The 20,176-nt window shown below is 48.1% G+C and overlaps 1 protein-coding gene across 2 annotated transcripts in view; it reads right to left on the reverse strand.

Annotated features, from left to right (window-relative positions):
• The window catches only part of CASZ1 (castor zinc finger 1), an 87,615-nt gene that overhangs the window by 20,894 nt on the left and 46,545 nt on the right, over window positions 1-20,176 (reverse strand). For both annotated transcript variants that reach the window (XM_015648389.2, XM_019008770.2), the window contains exons 3-10: window positions 17,393-18,233; window positions 14,550-14,618; window positions 10,111-10,201; window positions 7,880-8,044; window positions 5,224-5,396; window positions 3,628-4,496; window positions 1,604-1,745; window positions 376-439 (exon numbers count right to left, since the gene is read on the reverse strand). In XM_015648389.2, coding sequence (XP_015503875.1) covers window positions 376-439; window positions 1,604-1,745; window positions 3,628-4,496; window positions 5,224-5,396; window positions 7,880-8,044; window positions 10,111-10,201; window positions 14,550-14,618; window positions 17,393-18,233 — 2,414 coding nt within the window. The remainder of the gene's footprint in view (window positions 1-375; window positions 440-1,603; window positions 1,746-3,627; window positions 4,497-5,223; window positions 5,397-7,879; window positions 8,045-10,110; window positions 10,202-14,549; window positions 14,619-17,392; window positions 18,234-20,176) is intronic.

Consider the following 20,176-nt stretch of genomic DNA (forward strand, 5'->3'; position numbering starts at 1 on the left):
AGAAAAGAAAAGAAAAGAAAAGAAAAGAAAAGAAAAGAAAAGAAAAGAAAAGAAAAGAAAAGAAAAGAAAAGAAAAGAAAAGAAAAGAAAAGAAAAACCTTTTGGAGCCCTCCTCTGTCTAGAAAGGATGGGGAAAAAAAAAGGTGTCAGAGGCGGCAATATATTTCTTCAGCCAGTTCATTAAATTAATTCGTAAGCAGTGGCTCTGAAATTATACCCGATGAAAAATGGTCTCAAAATTTAAATGGTACAAACTCATCTTATTAGAGGCAAAACATTAAAAAACAAACACATCTCTTCCCCCCCTTCCCCGCTATCGCAGCTTTAATTTCTCTTGGTGGGGGGAATGAAAGGCGTTTGATGGATGGCTCTTACCTTATTCATAAGCGAGGATAAAAGAGATGAATTTGCCGAGACTGTGTGGCCATTTGATTCATTACTGAAACACACAAACCAACAGGGTTTAGTTAAGATGTGCACAGGGACTGTGAGCGCTGAGATTAATCCTTCTCCCTTCAAGCTGCCTCACTCCTCACCTACTACATCCAGAGGAAAAGAATGATGCCAAGCCTCCCTTGGGCGGGCCAAACTCGCTTACTTGTGATAGCCAAGAGGGACAGAGAGAGGGTCCCAGGTCTGCAGAATTGAGTTCTTTCAACTACTAAATAGCCCAGATCTCTTCCCCCGGTGTCCACTCCATCACACTTCATTTGTTAACTCATTACTTCCCCCAGGTTCTACCCTTTCATCCCTTTAGAACTTTCAGAAATATCACAAAAATACCACAAAAGCAGAGGGGATGTTGATGAAGGCTCATACTGCCAGGCACAGGGTCCCCTGGGCAGTAAGGCAGGCAAGGCACAATCCTGAACTGAAAGGCAGCCTTAGGATCTCTGCAGTTGACTCCAAGTGCTGGACTCCCAAAGCGAGGCTTGTTTAAATAAGGTATGGACAGGAATGGATACAAAGGTCAAAGTGGAGCTCACTTATCGCCAGGATCAGTTCCTCTGCACTTTTTCCACACAGCACAATCCCCAAACACTCATCTCAGCAGAGATGCTAAGCAAGTGGGACATGCTTTGAGACAGGTGCATTCACATCTGCACAACCATCACTGTAACCGTAGGCCAGCCCATGCCAGCCCCAGAGTGGAGTTAGTCTGACACCCAGCTGTTTTGGGTGTCCAGATTCTCTGCAATGTGCTTCCCTTAGCCCTGATTCAACACACTGCAGCGGTACAAATGCTGCTGCTAGGAGTGTTTCGAGGTGTAGCACTGGGGCAATTTCCATCAGCAATTGGTGACAAGAGGACTAAGTGAAAACAGCTTTGCCAGTGGCTCAATTTTCAGAAGGGAGCACAAGAAGTAAAGCTCTTGTGGAAGAGTCAGTAGATGCCTGTGAGTCCAAAAATACATCTGAAGAACATAGATCTAATGGGGAGCAAGAGGGAGCCTGCCTGTCTCCAGTTTTGGGGTGTCCAACACAACCACTCTGAAGGCACCTTTCAGCAGCATGCTGTGCCCTCTTGAATTACAGGTTTGGAAACTTCCCAAAGCCCGATGCTGGGAATTGTTTAGTGTGCCTGCCTGCCCACTTCTCTCACCCGTGGTCCTTGACACTCAGGTCCAAGCTGTGCTCCTGCAAGGGGTCCTGGCTGGTGGCAGACGACGGTCCCATGGCCTCCGCAGGTTCCTGCTTCACCTGGACTGGATTGAACCGTCCAGGAGGTGCTGGTTGTCCATTCCCTGCTCAAGAAATACACTGAAATTTAGTGCAAAAAATAAACTAAAAGCATAGGTCTAAAATGAGGTTACAACGGCAAATAAGTAAGTTAAATCACTGGCATCAGTGCCTAAGTGGAAAAAGCAAAGAAAAAGTGGGGGGGAGGGAAGTACTGGGATTGCTGGTCAGCATTTATTGCCAAGTTGACATGATGGGTTCTGACGTCCACTCCAGCGTCGAAATTCTTCAAGTGATAATTATTGCAAAATTATGTCAAAGTTGTCCAGGCTATGGGCCCTTTAAAAGAGAAGGGCGGAAGGAGCGTGGGGGAGACCTGATTCTCTGCACAAACTGTCATAACTAATTTGCGGGGCTGCCTCTTAAGCGTTTATTAAAGACTCTGTTAATGCTGAGGCAATGTGGCAGCTTTCGACTGCTAGTCAAGCCCCCTTGCTCGTCCCCACTGTCAGCGTTGCCGTAGCGACAGCGCTGGCCCGGCACTGCGCATCTCCCCGCCGGGACTATCGGGGGTGACAGCACCGGGACTATCGGGGGTGACAGCACCGGGACTATCGGGGGTGACAGCACCGGGACTATCGGGGGTGACAGCACCGGGACCGCTTTGAACCGAGCGACCTCCTGCCACCGCCCCCTCCTGTCCCCGCAGAACCGCGAACGCTGCTCTGCAGGCAGGGCCATGCCCAGCCCGGGAAAGGAGGATTCCAATTAAAAGACGAGAGGAAAAGGAGGGGGGGGCGGGAAGAGGAGGGAGGAAGGAGAACAAATTGAAGGAAAAAAAAATTAGGAAAAACAGCAGAGAAAAAAGGAAGGGAAAAAAGTTGCTGACAGAAACATGTCTGCAGAGCTTTTTTCCACAATCCCCAAGTGACTAAAATATTAATTTACCCTCCGGCAGTACAGCTGACGGTGAGCTGGTTCTCAGACAGCAAGTGGCATTTTATTAAAAAATAAAGGAAAATAGTTCCCTCAATGACCTTTCTCTGCTTTAGGAAACAATTTTTCAAAGAATAATTTTAAAAATATGTGAAGTATCCCCTCCCTCTTTAATCAGATCGCTTCCTTCCACTCCCCCGTTGCCGCTGGGAAGCCGCGGCCGTCAGGCAGCGCCCAGGCCCCGCAGCTCCGGCCTGCCCCAGCCCGGTGCCACAGCCTCCCCTTCACGGCCCTGCTGCCCACCAGGAGCTGACCGTGCTCAGCAGACATGAGGGGAGGTTCCCTCCGTCCATGTGTCAGGGCTGGGACCGAGCTAGACTTGCCTCAGCTCTGGGCTGCCCCAGGGCACCTCCCATCTTTTACCCCTCAGGGAGACCGGAGCACGCTTGCAAGAACCCACCAAAAAAGAAGGTCCTGTTTGTGGACTGTACTAACACCATCCCCAAATCCACAGCTGGAACAACAAAGCTGAAGCACAGAACAGCCCCCCCAGATCAGGGAAACAACTGGCCATGGGCTACAGGACCATCAACACTGGGCCCAGCTAAAGCTTGGTACAGTCTCACTAGAGCCTGCAAGTGCTGGCTAAGGTATTTTTTCTTCATTTCTATTTTCAATGCAGTGCCTCTCTCTTTTCAGCCTATAGCAAATTACACACGGTAACACTTCAGCTCTGGTAAGAGCCTACTCCTTCACGGGCAAAGATGTTTCTTGCCTCTCTTCTGGCCATGTGGGCATAGACAGGCTCCACAGGAAAACTTGCCAAGACTGCCTTCCTCATGGGTTAAGTAGACATAACCAAATTTGTTCTCCCATTTATTTTCTTTTTCTGTGCCCTCCCCAGCTGCAGTCCCATGCACAAGTGGATGGCTTCTCTTTCGCTCTCTGCCAAGTCAGCAGGCCCTGCTCTGCCTCCCACCACTAAGTATCACAACTGATGAGGTAACTCACCTGCTTCAAGTGCCACAGACGGCTTGAGTGCAGCTGCTGCCAGCCTGGCCATCATAGGAGAGATTAATCCCTTACTAGCAGAGATCCTTTCCATTATAGAGGCTGCTGGAGCAGGTGAAGAAGTAGTCACTGGCTCACCAGATCCTGAAACTGCCTGGGATGAGGAATCTGTAGGAGCAGATGATGCTGGATTGGTGCCAGAAGAAGCAGCAGTCATCAGATTAGCCGAGCTGGCAGGAAGTGGTGTAGAGACCCGACTGGGGATGATGGGGAAGAAGGATCCAGCTGTTCCAGGAAGTGCTGAGTTGGAGAGTGCCAGGGCCAAGGGTATATTGCTGGGAAGAGCCTGGGAAAGCAGGCCAGAGATCTTTGTGGCTGGTGTCAGGCTGTTGGCAGACTTGGTGGCCTGTGAGGAAGCAAGCTCAGCCGCAGAGGAGGGTGCAGCTGGGACGATGAGAGAAACGGAAGACTGCTGACTGGTTGGGGAGGCACTCAGGCTGGAGTTCTTGGAGCTCATGGCGGAGAAGTCAATAAGGTCATCGTTACTGGACTCCTCCTGCTCGTTATCCTTGGAGCCCAGGAGTGAGGCAGGCAGGCCCAGCACTCCTGAGCTCCGGATGTGCCGGCGCTCGTGTTTGCGTTTATGGGAGGTCATCTGGCTGGTGGAGGTGAAGGTGAAACCACAGCCTGCCCTTATGCAGTGGAAGTGGTTGGTGGCCTTGCTGTAGACACAGCCCTCATACTTGCATTCCTCATACTTGTAGAACTTCTTGAAGCCATCCTTGGCATAGGCATCATCTTTGATGTGGTAGCTCTTGTGCTTCTCGATGTCACACTTGTTCTTGAAGGTGAATGTACACCCAGGTCTCCTGCAAGGGCATCGAGGAGAGGGTGGTTGGCTGTGTAGGCAGAGCTGCTGTCTCCTGCCTTCCTCTAGGACAAGGACTGGGGCTGTAATGAGACAGCTGCCCCAGCTGCAGAGGGGTTGATGAGCTGTCTGGGGTTAACCTGGGACACCCAGGCAAGCAGGTATGCTGCCATGTGGGAGAGCTGGGAAGCTCACCCCGCTCTGCGGAACTGCCACAAGAACATGGGAATACAGGCACCCTCCACCAAAAGTTCCAACAAAACAGCAGGTAAAGGGGACTAAAGTACAAACTGTTCTTTCCTACTCTTCCTGAAAACAAAAGAAATCAGGAGAAGAGCAGTTGTGTACAGAAGGCTAAGCCTGGCTCCAGGAGGGATCAGCTGGCTGGAGAGAACCCCACCATGGAAGTGCCATTAGCAGTGCATTAATGGCCTACTTCAGTTGCACTCTGAAGAGCGCTGTGGCCTCTATCCTAAATGATTCTAGGCTCTATTTTCTAGTGGGTATCCTCTCCTCAGATCATACCCCTGCCTTCAGAGTGGTCTGTGGCATAATCCTGGCAATCACATCTGCTCTGCTATACGAGTTCTCCCAGGAGCAGTACTGAGAAGGTCACAGCAGGGAAAATCAAGTCCCTGTGCATACTGCTGAAATTATGACTTGGCAGAAGGAGGCAAACAGACCACACATCTCTGGGGCAGGACTCCTCCCCTTCCCTGCTGTCTCACCTGCAATGGAAGTGAGTGGTTTTCTGCCCATAGAACTGGCATTCCACAGTGCCGCAGTCCTCCGTGGCACGGAACCGCTGGAACCCGTCGTTGATGAGCTGCGTGTTCTTCTTGTGAAAGTTCTCATGGGTCATCACATCAGAGGTGCTTGTATAGACCTTGTTACAACCCACCTAGCCCAGGCCCAAAGAGGAGTCATCAGCACAGCAGTTTAACAGCCTGACATTATTACCAGCAGCAATAAATACATGAGCAGCACACGTAAATTTAATAGTTCCATTTGTGTGCTTCTCCTAGGGGTATCAAGTCATCACTTTAATTCCCAATCTAAAGACTGATAGAGCACAGAGCAGTTGTGAAAAAAAAACCAAACCCAAATCAACTCTCTGGGCATGAAACAGTAAGAAATAAAGAGAGGACTGTAGGGGTAGAACACTAGCTCCAGATAGTCATGCCTGCTTGGGGAAGCAGCTAGTAGGGTTCCTGCTCTTAAAAAGAACAGAACACTAACTGATGCTGTTGCTTTTTGTTATCTTTGAGTGACACAGAACAAAGTAGGATTTCATCTGGTTGGGGAAGGCAAAATTGTGTGGGAATAAGTTATTTACTTCTTTAATCCTTCTGGGAGGTAAGGCATGCTGGTGCAACATGAGGCCAACCAGTCTTCTGAGCTTGTAATAAACAGTTTAATTCTAGCAAATCTTAAACCCCATGTTCAGCTGATTTTAACAAACTGGTGACTTTTTTTCCCTGTCACTGTTCAAGACTCCCACTTCAATAATTTTAAACTTGTGCAGCGAATGGGAATACTGTGATGAGGATGGAATGCTGAAAACCTGCTTTCCTCTGGGTAAAGCGGGGCAACTTTGCCATATTGAGTAAAAACCCACTGGAATCTGAAAACGTCCTCAGCCCTGCTGAGGGAGGATTTTTTTTCTTTTCTTCTAGCACAACATGTGCCAATGCCTGCACCATCTCAGAAATGAAGAGAAGGAAAACACCACCCCTTAGTTCAGCCCAGGTTGATTCAAACAGGCAATAACAAAACCCATGACAAATACTCAGAGAAAAAAATAAAAAGAATCTCCAGCTATTTCCAATATAAAAGAGCCTCTCTCTCTCTCCACACTGACACCTTGAAAAAAGACAGGCCCTTCATGGCATTAAAAAAAAAAATTAAACAAAAGCGTCCTTAGGAATAATTTGCAATGCAGCTCTTGGTGCGAAAGCCTAAAAAAATGTCAGTTTATATAAACAGCTAACTGAATTTTATCCACACCAATTATGGACATAAAGAAAAAAAAAACAACCCACGTGATGGATTGCACAAATTCTGCCATTTAAGCAGTATTTTCTTTAATTGGGAGTTTATATTCTGACACCTTTCCTGTAAGACACTGCTTACATGGGCATTACTTTACTGGAACACAGTGGGCACAGGATGGAATTAGCCATATATAGTTGTGTAAGCGAGGGTCTCTATTCAAACTCAGAGTGACTTAAAGCTGTGAAACACTCCTCATACTCTAAAAAAACTCCAAAAAAACCAACAAATCCCACCCTGCTCAACTGAAGAAACTAAATAATCAATATTATGGAAGCATAACAGAAAATGTCCTCAAGAGAAAGACACATGAAATTCCCAATTTATCAAATGCTGTGAGCACATGCTTCAATCAGCCCCTATTCAGGACAGAACTTGAGTGCATGCCTAACATTTAAGCATGTGCTTAAGCCCCATTGACTTCAGAAAGCTTACCTGACTTCAAGACATGCAGAAATCTATCCTAGCAAAGCATTTAAGTATGTGATTAAGGCCTTGTGACTTTAACTGGGGTCTTAAACTGCTGGGACAGGTCAGGAAGTGAGCCTGACTTTTCACACCAGAAAATCTGTCACCGAGGGTTGGCTGATCACTCTGCTTGTAACTGCAGCACATTTTCAGGGCAATGGTTTAGGCCACAATTCTACTAAAATGAATACACGTCAAACCATTGAAGCAGGAAGGATCAGGCTAAGACCCAAACAATGTGGTGTGTCCATGTCTAAGACAGTGAAGGCATCACAGTGACATCTGTGCAGCAGCTCCAGCTCTGGCAGCACGCTGCCCCTGAAACATCCCAGCCTACACCACACACGAGTGCCACTGGCAAAGGACATGGAGAACCAGGGCTGTAAAGTGCAGATATGTGACATTAGGGTTCAATTACTTTAGAAATTGATTATGGAAGAAATTAACCCGGTGCTAAAGGGCAGATGTAGCACAGGGAAGTCTGGTTTCAAGGGAGGGACAGATCAGATTTGAGGAGAGACAGTGCAGCGGCATTGAAGAAGTCCCTGAGTCTCGGAGAATAGGACTTGCTTGAACAAGTCCAAGACTACGAGAAAACACTGAGACCTGCTTTGCCTCACTGCATGGACGAGGCTTCTAAACACTGAGAATGTGGCTTCCCTTTGCCATTCCCAACACTTGGCACGACAAGTGCAGTGAGGACAGGCCACACACTTGTCAACAAGGCTCCTGAATCAGAAGCGAGCAAGCCAGGCTGTGAACGTCCCCCCTCTCCTCAGGACAGCCCCACACTCTCTGACAAGGGAGCAGGGGGCAGAACCCCCAGATCCCCCGAGAGGAGCCCTGGGGCCGAGGCTGTGGTACCTGCATGCAGTGGTAGTGAGTGCTCTTCCCGTTCAGGTGGCAGCCGTGGTAGTACACGCTGCAGTCGTCCAGGGGGCTGAAGCGCATGAAGCCGTGCTGCAGGGAGTTATCACGTTTCTTGTGCATGTTGTAATGCCGAATCACATCCTGTTTACTAGTGAATCTCTGCAGAGATACAGAGACAGACAGTGAGACACACATGATGCCAGTGGGTGAGTAATCCTGGGGGCAGGGTGGGTGCCTTTCCTTGTTGTTAATAAACTTATGGGACCAGGAGTTGAAAGCTTGGCAGTAATCACCCCAAGAGAATCAGATTAAAGAGGAATTGTGTGCATGTATCTTCTTGGTTAAAGGAAAGTAAATACACATGAAAAGTTCTAGAGTAAACATGACACTGGGGTGATGCCCAGAATCTGCTCCCTGCAGCTTTAAGATTGCAGTTCTTCTAACATAATTTTAGCTGCTACTATCTCAAGAAGTGCTATAGTTAGAAAGCAAACCAGTGAACTGAACAGCCCACAAGCAAGGAAGCCAAGCTTCCAAGTCACTCACTGTAGTGGTTAGCAAGACCCTGGCTGCCACATTCATGTCAGACTAGAAATTGGGAAAAACCCTTTGCTCTTTTACACTGTCTCCATTCACACAAGTCTCTTGTGTCCCCTGGAAGGTAGGATGGTTTTATTAGGAATACAGGGACAAAAGACTTTCTTCAAGTCACAGAAAAAGATGCTTCTCTACGGAAAAATAGAGCTCAAAGCTAAATCTGTATGACCAGAATATCCTTTTCAATCTCTACCTGCTTGAAACAATGAAGGGGTACCTCACTGTCAGAGCAGGCTAAGTGCCTTTAAAATGAAGCTTTTTATTTCTATTTCCCACAGACATCAATATTTACCACTGAAGGTGAGAAAGTAAATCTGATTTTTTAAAAAAATAAATCAATATCCATTTATTTTGAGCAGTAATTGAAAAGGCCTGTATTCTAATGTTTAACAACTTTTCTAGTCTGCCTCATAGGAAACAAATGATTATCGCTTCCACTCTTTCCTCCTATAATATCAATCCTGATCAATCTCGTTGGTATTGGCACAGGAATATATGGATATAGATTTCAACAGAAATCCCTTGGAGGCTGGAGCTATGATTTCCCAGGGTGTACATACAGGATTGCTATTGCCAATCATTGTTAATTTGTGCCCACTTATTACAAAGCGTTACTTATTCTAAAATATATCTCAGCCATAAAATAATTTGCATTTTAAAAAGCAGCCTAAATCCTTATTCCCTGCGAGACCAGACAGCTCCTTTGCAAGCAGCTTCCAGACTCCTTAGGAAATAATCATGAGGCCAATCATAATAATAGGTTTTTTTGTTTTTCCATGCTTTGTGTTTCTCTCTTTCTGGTGCAGGGATATCTGTGTCACGGTTGGGATAGACTCATCTTGATTACTCGATGCTGGGCTAGAAGGACCAGTACGTGCATCCCGGAGAGAAACTCTCCTCTGATCAATAGAAAGCCACAGCCAGGCCCAGCAGCTCCAGATCAGCTTCCTCTGCTGTGGTCAGACTGATCCCCGTGAGACCCAGAGGTCTCCTAGGGCAGGGCTGCAGCTGTGGCTGGGGCACGGCAGAGGCAAACTCTGGGATTCCCACTCCCGCATCAGCCTGACCACAGAAATGCCAGTGCCAAACTCCCGGACCTGGGACAAGGATAAACAAACACAGCACATGACCTGCTGCCTTGAGTGCATAGCCTGGCAATTCTCCCAGCAATTACAGCATCGCTCCTGCCCTGCGCCTTCCCCGCAAATCCCACACTGCTGCTGCCCTCACGGGCTGTTCTGCTGCAGATGCTGCTGCTGCAAAGCCACTGGGCAGCGGGAGGGAACGAGACAGACTAACACATCAGCATTCCCTGGTTTCAGGCACAGTTTGTAATGCAGCACGATTTATGCTCTTGGTGTTTCACTGATGTAAATGTGGAGTAGTTCCCACTGACTTGAGCTGATCTATATTCGGCTCCTCATTGTAGCAGTCTTGAGTTTGCTTAAATGGTATTAGATTGAGTCAAATGGGAACGAAATAAAGTTCTGCTAAATTCAGAAGGTATCCTGCCCTCTTTCAGAGCAGCAAAGTGAAAAGGCATGTGCATGCAGGTGGGAGGGAAGCACAGGACACACACTCCCCCCGTGTGCTGGGGAGCTGTGCTGCTGCTCCGAGCACTGCTCTACCTGGTAGTTGCACTCGGGGTCGAGGCAGTGGTAATGTTCTCTGTACTGGTAGGCGCAGTGAATGTGTCCACAGTGCTGACTGCCAGAGAACCTGCAAACGGGAGAGAGGGAGACAGGATAAACCACAGTCCTGGCAGCAGTGCCCGTAAGGAAGGTACAAATAAACTAAGTCCTGTTCCTGCTTTCATCTCACATGTTTATGGCATTAAACCCAGCTCCTTTATCCCCTCCAAGGATGGTGACCCTCATGCCTTCCCTTGCTTATTTGTCACTATTTAAAGGTGCTTCTTGAGCCGGATCACTCCGGTCCTGTACATCCCTAATCTGTCTTTCCCCTTGAAATTCATCTCTGTTATCTAAGCTGTTTACTTGGGGAAGCATAAGGAAGGAGGGTTCCTAGAACCAAACACCACACAATTCTAGAACAGAGTTGAGAAACCATGCCAGCAAGTTTCAGAAACCTCCCATAACAGAAGGAGACAAATAAATGTTGGGCAAATATGGATTCTAAATTCTAAGCATAAGCCCATCTAGTAGGATAACAAAAAAGCTGCATACAGCAAAGTTGAAAACTCCTGACATACAGGGTAGCAAAAAAGACCAGAAAGACAGAAATGCCGTGTAATACCTACATACAGACAGTCAGTAGGTAGAATTTATTGACTGACAGACACACCAGGAATTGGCACAAGGGGATGATCCAGTAATGGGGTAATCAGTGCAATGAACTCCCTCGTGTATATTCTAGAGGACCCTAGAAGAGCTTGAAAGGGAAAAGCAGTGGAGAGAAGGGGACTCAGAGGGGAAACATTCAAAGATAAAGTACCATCTGCTCAAAGGTTCCTCAAAGGTTCCTCACGTCACTTAAGTGCTAAACACAGCAGGAGTGCATATGATAAAGGGCATGGGAAAGAAATGAGGAAGGGCAACAGATAAAAAAGGAAAATGAGAGGAGTGAGGGTATCCTGGGGAAATAGAGGAATGGGGCAGGAGCAGGGAAGATTACAGATCATTGTAAAGTGAGGTAACGTGAGGCTACGGGATAGAAAAATTGGGAATGATAAACAATACTAAATAAGCCATTTCTGAAGCACAGTAAGGAAGAGGAGGTCAACTGTGGAGACAGCAGGGCCTCTAGGAGATGGAAAGGGGACTTAATTGACAGAAAAGATAGACATTGCTAAAAAATTAAATGACTTCTTTGCCTCAGCATTCACAAAGGGAGACAGGGACAGATGCCAGGAGCAGACATGCCTTTCCCTGGGGAAGGAGAAGAAATACTGCAGGAAATCAGGATCACGTCAGAACAGGTGATTGAGAAACTGGAGCAAACCTCAGCAGCAAAGAAGAAACAAACCACAAGGCAAACAGCAGGGCTGGCTGCACAAACAAAGGTGTGGAACTGAGAGCAGAGGAAAAGATTCCTGCTCAACACCTGGGCAACTGCTAGGCTTGTCCAGGGCAGCCACCAGAGCCACCGTGGCACTGACCAGGGATGTGTGGGTCCACAGCACACGTAACCAGCTGGTCCTGCTAGTCCAGGGCTTTATGTCAGCAGCACCACAAGCAGCTCCTCAAGGAAAGAAAGTGGCCTGTGGGAAGTTTCCTCTCTATTCCACTGATGTGACGGGGAAAAAAGAGTAAAGGGCTTTGCAGGGCTGGAGAACTGTGCAGTGCAGGCCAGGCAGAGAAAAGAGGGTGATACAGACCTTGCTGACAAATACAAAGCACTTCAAATTATTATCAAAGATGAGGATTCAAAATGACCAGAGATACCAGCTGGAGTCAAAGAAGGGCCAGACACCAACAAGATCTGACTCCAGGAGATGAGTTATTTGAAGCATCCTAGCAGGAATAACAATGGGCTCAGTTTTAAAAACAACAGCTAAACAAGCACTCCAGCACTTCCAACTCCTACCCTCCTCTCCACGTGCCACGGGAAGGTGTGTGGTGTCTACAGCACAGGAAGGAAGGGAGAGACAAGTGTTCCACCAAGCCATGTGCTGGGGGAAGGAGGGAAGTGGCGACCCCAGCACAAAGGGGAAATTCTGCTCCTTCAGTGTGCAAGGTTGGGCTCCTAAAGGGTTATATTATCCTGTGTTTCTTCTGACACTTGAAACAGTTCAAAGCTATTAATTTTTAAAGCACAGCATCTGTTTAGGTTTTTCATAACAGGAAAGCTTACACACCACACACTTACATGCACACACACACATTTACATGCACAGACTCATCAGTACATCAACACCCCCCTCAACTGACATGAATGTACCCACAATTTCCATGCACATGAACAGACACAAACACACACACCTGAAACAAGAAAACTCACAGACCAGCTCATCACACTACTACACAAATCCAAACTCTTAAGTTGTCAATGCAGACACATAGATTCATTTGCACAAGAACAACCAATTCCCTCTTCCTTTACGTTAATTGGTTCACTTTTTTTTTTATTTTCTTTTTGGCCAGAAAGTCTTGATCTGGCAAGAGTTGATAAATAAATAATAATAAAAATAATAAATAAAGAAGTTAGCATGCTTAGAGAGTATTTACAGACTCATTACTATGTAACGATGATGTGAAAGAAGAGAAAAAAACCCACCCCAATTACAGGGGGGGAGGAAACCCACACAGAAATAAATATTTAAGCAAGTGCTGCCAGAAGCACCATCTGCTGAGGCACTAATAATAATAATAATAATAATTTTTTTCTGTGGTCTTTTTTTTTTTTTTTAATTATAAATATACAGGGAGGAGGAGGGGGAAAAACAACCCAACCCAAACTAGCTAAGTAAGAGGTTTTGTTTTGTTGTGTGAGAGAATGGATTATCCCTGGGCAGCTTTTGGCAGTGGCTTTGGCAAACTCATTAAGCTAATTATGCAGTACAGACATAAGAGTGTTGTGTCTCTTCTCCCCCCACCCCCTGATTTTAAGGCTTTAAACTGTTTTTTTAAATGTGTGTAAATTGAAGGGAAGTGGCTGTGCTGCCAACGGGTGGCTTGTGGAGCCTCTTAAGCAGGATGTGGTGTCCCTGAGGTAGCTCACAATCCTCCCTCAGCTACCTGCCTGACCCAGGGGAAGGGGCTTGCAGAGCTCCACAAGCACTGAATGCAGCTGAAGTGTTTACAGCTCTCTGCTTGAGAGGGGAATGGGGGACAGAAAGGTGCCACCTCCTCCCCCACTGCAACCCCTGCAATTCCTGCAATCTCAGAAATAAAAGGATGCTGCTCCTTCTGCCCCATGCAAAGAGTGGTTTAAACCCCTGCTTTCCTTCCTGTGTTCTGTGTACTCTACTACTGTACTGTCCCCGGGGGCAGTGAATTCCCACACACACTTGAGGCACTGCTGCCTGTGATGGCACAACTGTCCTCTCTTCCCATGGTGTTTTCTGCTCCCTTCTCCTACATCAGGGATTTGGGAAAAGGGGAGGAAATTAAAGTCACTTCTTGTTCCATTCTCGAGCTAGGAGAGTGCTGTTCCCACTCTTTTTCCCTGCCAAAATGTTCCCTTCATTTGCCTAGCAGCTGACTCCCACAAGGAGACTGTGGGCTCTGGTAAGGTGGGAAAGCACAGTACACACTCCCTTCCCCTGTCATTAATAAGTGCCCAAGTGCTGGTGGGAGCAAACCCTCCAGTTTTTTCTCTGGAGAGAAGTGTTTGCTTGCCTCCCTGCCTCGAGTCTGTCTGGATACAAGGGGCTTTAGCTGGGAGCTCTCTCACATTATCGATGGAGGATTCAGCTGGCTGGGGGCAAAACCTGACAGACCCTTTATACTAAAAGCTCTGAACCAGGTAGGTGTTATGCAATCATCTCCTCTGTCCCTCTGGCTCTTGTGGCATTACTCAGTCCCACCACAACAGCCTTGGGCTTCCTCTCAGCATCACTGTCCTGACCTAAGCATGCCCACAGCTGTGATAAGGTGCCCTACTCTGCACCTGATTCAGTGAGGGCTTCTCAGACAAATGAGCTGCAAAAATGTTCTAGGATGAACATCCCACGTTGATGCCAAGAGCTCTCTAAACTCAAGTCACTTGTGAATCTCTCCAGCCTAGATTCTCATCAGGGCTGAGATGTTTTCTGATTGCCTCCTGCAGACACTGGACATGGTAGGGGGAAAGGCACCGGACAGAAAGAACAGGCAAGAGGCAGGACTCCCATTTAAATCCTGGGCTTCTTCAGTGAAGCAGTTTTCCACTATTTGTCACAAAGTCTAACAGCTCCAGGGAGCTAAGCATGTTCTTGGCACCACTGTATACCACTCACAGCTACTGCTCTCCCAAGCAGGGGGACAGAGCAAGTACAGATGCCACGGGAAATGGAAATGCCAGTCTGGTTTAAACACTTGATCCAGACAAGAGGTTGTCTCTCCCACCACCACTCCACCTTCTTACACTCAGCCCTCTCCCCAGCAAAGTCAAAAGTTTTGCCTACCTGGCAATGTACTTCTGGTAAATATTTACATCTTCGCTGACGGCTGGTTTGTCGGTAGGTAATCCATTCCTAATGAGAGACACACAGGGCAGAGCTGGTTAGCAGGAACAGGGCACAGCTTAAACTCCTTGTTTCTCTCACATGCTGCTGACAGATCAGGAGAGAGGGCCTAGGGAAGGGTCCCAGCAAAGACACCCATATATTTAAATTCCCTCCCTTTTGCCCTTCAAATCCTGTACCTTCTTTTCCTAGGGAAACGCACAGGCTGCCCACCTCCCTTCCAGCATCCTCCCTCTTTGCAGGACTCAGAGCAGTTTGAGAAACTGGGAAGATCAACCACAAAAGACTGCTTCTACAGAAAAGAAGCCTATACTAAAAGGTGATGGCCACATGCAAACAAACACCACTCTGAGGCACCTGGCAGCGCTGCCCTTGCGTGCACGGGAGCTTTGCCCCGGCTCAGCTGCAGGAGAAGAGTCTCTCTGCCAGCCACGTTGTGAGTTATTGCCCATTTCCCTGTGGCCAGCAGCCCTGGTGCTCTATCACCAGCACTGCAACAGTGGCTCCAGCCCCTGGATGGGGCCTCAAATGCCTCTTTGTTTCACAGATACCCCAAAACTCTAACAGACAGATTACGTATTTTAATCGATGAGAAAACCACCCCAACTGTCACACAGGCCTGGATTATTTTATTTCATTGGGAAGCAGACAAAAATAACATCCTCAGAATTGTGAAGAGGGAAAATGAGATGCAGGGCTAGACTCAAGCCTGTCCATGAGATTAGGGCCACCCCAATGCCCCTCCAGGTAGGCTGCACATCATCTTCTTCATGAGTTGCCCGAGCCCAACCTCCACTCCTCCTCCCTGCAGCTCTGCACCCTGGCTTAAACAAGGACACCTTGGCACAGAGTTCACTTGAAAGTAGACGAGTTCAGGGCAGGTTAATGGCATTGGATCTTAGAGAGTTTAAACCCATGGCAAGGGTGTATGTGCAGATGTGTGAGAGTAAAGGGTAACTCCTGCCAGGTTATTGAACCCAGTGGGGACTGGGAATGGGAAGCCAGGGCCCAGATACCACACTCTGCACCTCCTTCACCAGCACAATTAACAGGCTGCTGTCTTTTATCATGGAAGCCTGGATCTAGTGAGCAGCCTGAAGGAGAAGGGACCAGAGGCCATGCTGGACTGCAGTGTGTGATCAGGACACAGGAAGAGGCTCTGGTCACCTCCATTCCAGCTGCAGTCCCATCATGATGCCCTGGTTGAGGAAGTCCTGTGGCCAGAGGAAGCAGCGTGGTGCTGGCTAACCCACATCTGCCAAGAGGCAGGAAATGAGCAAGAGAAAGGAAAACAAACTGGGATCCCAGTGCAACACCACAGCAGATGAGAGGCTTGCTTATCTTGCCTTCAGGCACAGCTCTAGGATGGAGACTGAACCCCAGGCAGCTGAGTGTTCTCAAGGCACTTCAGGCACAGGGCCTTGCACCAAGTCACCCATCACAACAAGGGCACTGAGTCTACAGGAATATTTACAACACTGTGGTTTTAAGTAATAGAAGTCCCTGCCTGTCATCTGTAGCACATACAGGTTCATCCTGAGTAGGACCCTGAGCAGACCCTGAGCATCCTGAGTAGATGCAGATGTTCACAGTCCTCTGTCCTTTCCTAGACACCTTTAGCATGGAGCTCCCCATCTGTCTGCAGGCAGTTGATAAACAATCATTTCACATGGAAGACAGGTACTGTTACATGGCTCTGCCTTCCACGTGGGGAAACAGGGAAAAACTGGGTGATGCAGACTTTTCTGGGACTGCAAAGAGCATTCAAGCCAGCCCAAGGTCTCCTACGTCCATATAACAAACACAAACCAGCCTTTTTCCTCATCAGAGGACCAGGCAGTAGGGTGTGTGTGATGGCACAGAGGGCAGGACAGAAGGCCCTGGACTTACTACAAATGACCCCGTAGGATTCACAGTTTACAACAGCACCAGGTTCATGGTGAGAAACAAGTAAACCCAAACCATGCCAAGAAAGCAGAGAAGTCTCTCTCTTCCTTCCTGCTGCAGCCTGACAGACATATCTATCTCTTCTACAGCTCCCACCTCTGGAAGTCACAGTAAAAAGTAATCCAAGGTTTGGCAAGGCCTTCAGTTACCTCCATTCAGTCAATGGCATCACTGCAGAGATTGCTGGCAACATATGTGCAGGAGGTTATTAGTGGTAATTGGGCTAATAAGTTTGCCCAGTCTGAGGGGCTAATTGAATCACCTCTGTTTGTGTAAGCAAATTGAGAAGACACAGGCCTGGCCCCACAGAAGTAGGTGTATGACTAACTCCTATGGAAATTGATGGGAATTAGGCACCAAAATGTGGTCTGAGTTCTGGGACAAACAAAAAGCCCCATCTTGGTAGCAGTAAAGTCAGCAAAGTCATGCCTCTGAGTTAAATGGAAACAAGAATCAGGTTCTCCTACAGACACATCCAGATGCCTGGGAAAGCAAAGGGAGAAGAAAACAAAGTAGTTCCAACCTTGACCTTTAGAGTGCTGACAGCACCATGTTCCCTCCTCTTCCATTTTAACTTATGAACGCAGGAGCTATTGGACTTCAGATTCATGGCTGTGACTGCTGATGGCAGGTCACAGCCTTAGTGCAAACCAGATAAATAGAGATGTAAGGTGTAAAAGAGGAGAAGAGACTTTGACAGAGAGCAAAGAGAGACATTCCATGAACAATGCAGTATTTAATAGTGCAAGAACTTGGAATTGCCCACAGAACCACACGCAGACTTATGGTACGATCCCCCACGAGTACTTAGATAAGGAAAGTGTGAGTATACTTACTTTACTGTAGAGACTGTTCCAGTTGTGATGGAGTCTGTCTTGGAGAAGGTTGACTTCAGGTACTCAGGAGTGTTGAATGGCAATGAGATGGACTGCTCTGGCCCGGCCACGGGAGTGCTGCTGGGGGTACTGGCGAGGGAAGCAGGGGCCAGGCTGGGCACCGGAGCTTTTACCGGAGTAAGCTTCTGAATGTTCCTCACATCATACTTGGAAGGCCGGCCTACCTTGCCTGTCTTGAAGGCGATGGCTCCTCCCATATCTGGGCTTCCTTCCCCAGGCTTGAAAAGGTGCAAGTACTTGACGTTTTCTAGGTCATACTTGGAGGCCTTCTTGTAAGTGTTGCCATTCTGTGGCCTGATGCTCTCACCTGTCTTCAGCTTTTGAATGAAGAAGTCGTACTTGGAGGCCCGTGACATCAGGCCCTGCATCTGGGAACTACTGGGGGAGGGCAGTGGCAGGATAGTGGCTTTGGTCTCCGTCAGCATGGAGGTGTCTGGACCTGGCACCCGGATGGGCTGTGCCAGCACTGAGGACGGCTCTTTGCCCAGCTTGGAGCCCAACTCCTCAGATTTGGCCAAGTGCATGGGCCACGAGAGCTGCTCTCCAGCTTTCAGTTTGCGGATGTACTCCTCATACTTGGAGAAGCGGGCCCGTTTGCTCATGGCATCTTCGCTGGGCAGAGAGGCAGCAGGCGCCGCGGTCTCTGAGGTAGCAGTGTTCAGCTTGTCGAAGCTGATCTTGCGGGCCAGCTCATCCCGCATGTTCTGGTCATCGTAGCCGAACATGCCCAGGAACTCGTTCATGGTGGTGGCAGCGTAATCCCGCAGTGATGAAGCTTCCCCTGCAGTGAAACCAGAGGAGAGAGTCACACAAGGCACTGATTTTTCTTCTCCTCCCATACCAGCACTAGTAGCAGGGACGGGGGGAGGAAGGGGAGAGGGGAACATGATCTACTGACGTTTGGCTCACTTGTTAGGTTTTATGACTCTTAAATTAATTTGTTTAAAAAAAAAAGTAATTAATACTGGGGTAAAATAAAAAGAGTTCATCAATGCCAGGAAAATCAATTTCCTAAATGTTCTAGCCGATGGCTTTTCAGTACATTAAACAAAGTTTCATAAATGTCTCTGCACTCTTGCCTTGGTCTAATATGAAGAAAAAGTAATTTTACTGGAAGTGAGACCAATGCCAATATGCCGAGGTTTGTAGAGATCTGTCCTTGCGTATATTTGTGTATGGAAGGAGGTGCACAGAGGATAGATGGCAGCATGTGTAAAGGGGAAAAGCCATGTGAAAATGCTGTGTGTGTTGGTGAAGAGCAAGCAGGGCTGAGAGCAGGCAGGACAGCGGGGTGTGAAATGGATAAGGGAGATGGGCGAGGCGATGTATGGGGTGGAGCAGGAGGAGGCCAGAATAGAACAGTGCAGAGAGGAGGAAAGCAGCAGAGATGGAGATGAATTGAGGCAGGGGAAGAGCAGCAAAGGCTGTGTGCATAAGAAACTTGGCAATGAGGAGCGCAGGAAGGAGTGGAGAAGAGAAGGCAAGACAAAGACAGGACAGCTCCCAATCACTGTTGCAGTCCCTCCTTCCTGTCAACTTTGTAAGGGTTCACTCAGCTTGCCCTCTTCCTTCTCAGTCCCTATAACTGGACAGCTACTACTTGCCATGTGGAAAAGGGCCAGTCCAGTGAATTCTATGGAAACCTACAGGCAGGAACAGCTTCCAGTAACACCAGGAAAGGGGAAAGTCCAGACAGGTGAAAAATAGGTAAGGAACAGCCTTCAGGATTGAAGGTAATAGCCAATAGGTAAGGAACATCAGGATTTACACTGAGGAGAGAAATCTGTTGTCCTGATGTGGGCTCCAGGGAGGGGGAGAAAGCCAGTGCTCTGGAGCATGGGTTGGGGAAGGGACAGGAAGGAGTTAGTCTAATGGATCCTGATTACAGGGGGAAGAATGAGGAAAAGCTGTCCTTCCTTGGGTCTCTCCCTTCCTTCTTCCCTTCTCTGCTCCCTCAGGCAGTTTCACAGGTCACCAGGATGGGAAGAACACACATCTGGAGGTCACCCAATATCAGGGTAAATGAGGAAATAAAGACTGCTCTGATGTGCCAGCTTGGCCTCATTTAGGCTTCAGTCTGACACAGTGCTCCTCCTCCTCTCCCTCTTGCTTTCTCCCACAGAGTAAAGATTTACTGTGTGCTGGAGTTCTTCAAACCTCCCTCGTCATCTTTACTCAACACTTGCTGTGGCTCTAATGGGCAAGCACTCTGCCTTCCCAGGCAGCCAGCACAGGGAGGTGCACCGGCAGCAGAAGCCAACTTCTGGCCTTGGGGTCCCACTCAAAACACAGTGGAAAAGGCAGCAAGATGCTGCCACAGAACATGTCAGTAGGTCCAAAAGATCCCTAAGATGTGGGGAATCTGAGAGCCAGGGATGCCACTTGCACAGGCAGGCACGTACGTGAGAGCATTTCCGCGCACACGAGAGCCTGTCAATGAGCACAGTTGAAGTTCAATAGCCATCAGCTCCCACAAATCAGTTTTCACAGGACTCTATGGAGGAAAAGACTGCCTGTGACGGGCACTAAATGGGCAAGACCATGAAGGTCACATTCCTGCTCCAGGATTGCCTGGAATAGCTGTTTTACTGCAGCAGAAGTGCTGCTACACTGGTTCCCCGGGTACGTGGTCCTGGGGGAAGGCGTGAAGAACACGCCTGGAGCCTCCAAGGCAAAGGACAAAGCCACACCTGCTGGACCTGGTTTAGCCCAAAATGACCTTCC

Source organism: Parus major, chromosome 21 (genome assembly GCF_001522545.3).
Source record: "Parus major isolate Abel chromosome 21, Parus_major1.1, whole genome shotgun sequence".
NCBI classification, from domain to species: Eukaryota; Metazoa; Chordata; class Aves; order Passeriformes; family Paridae; genus Parus; species Parus major.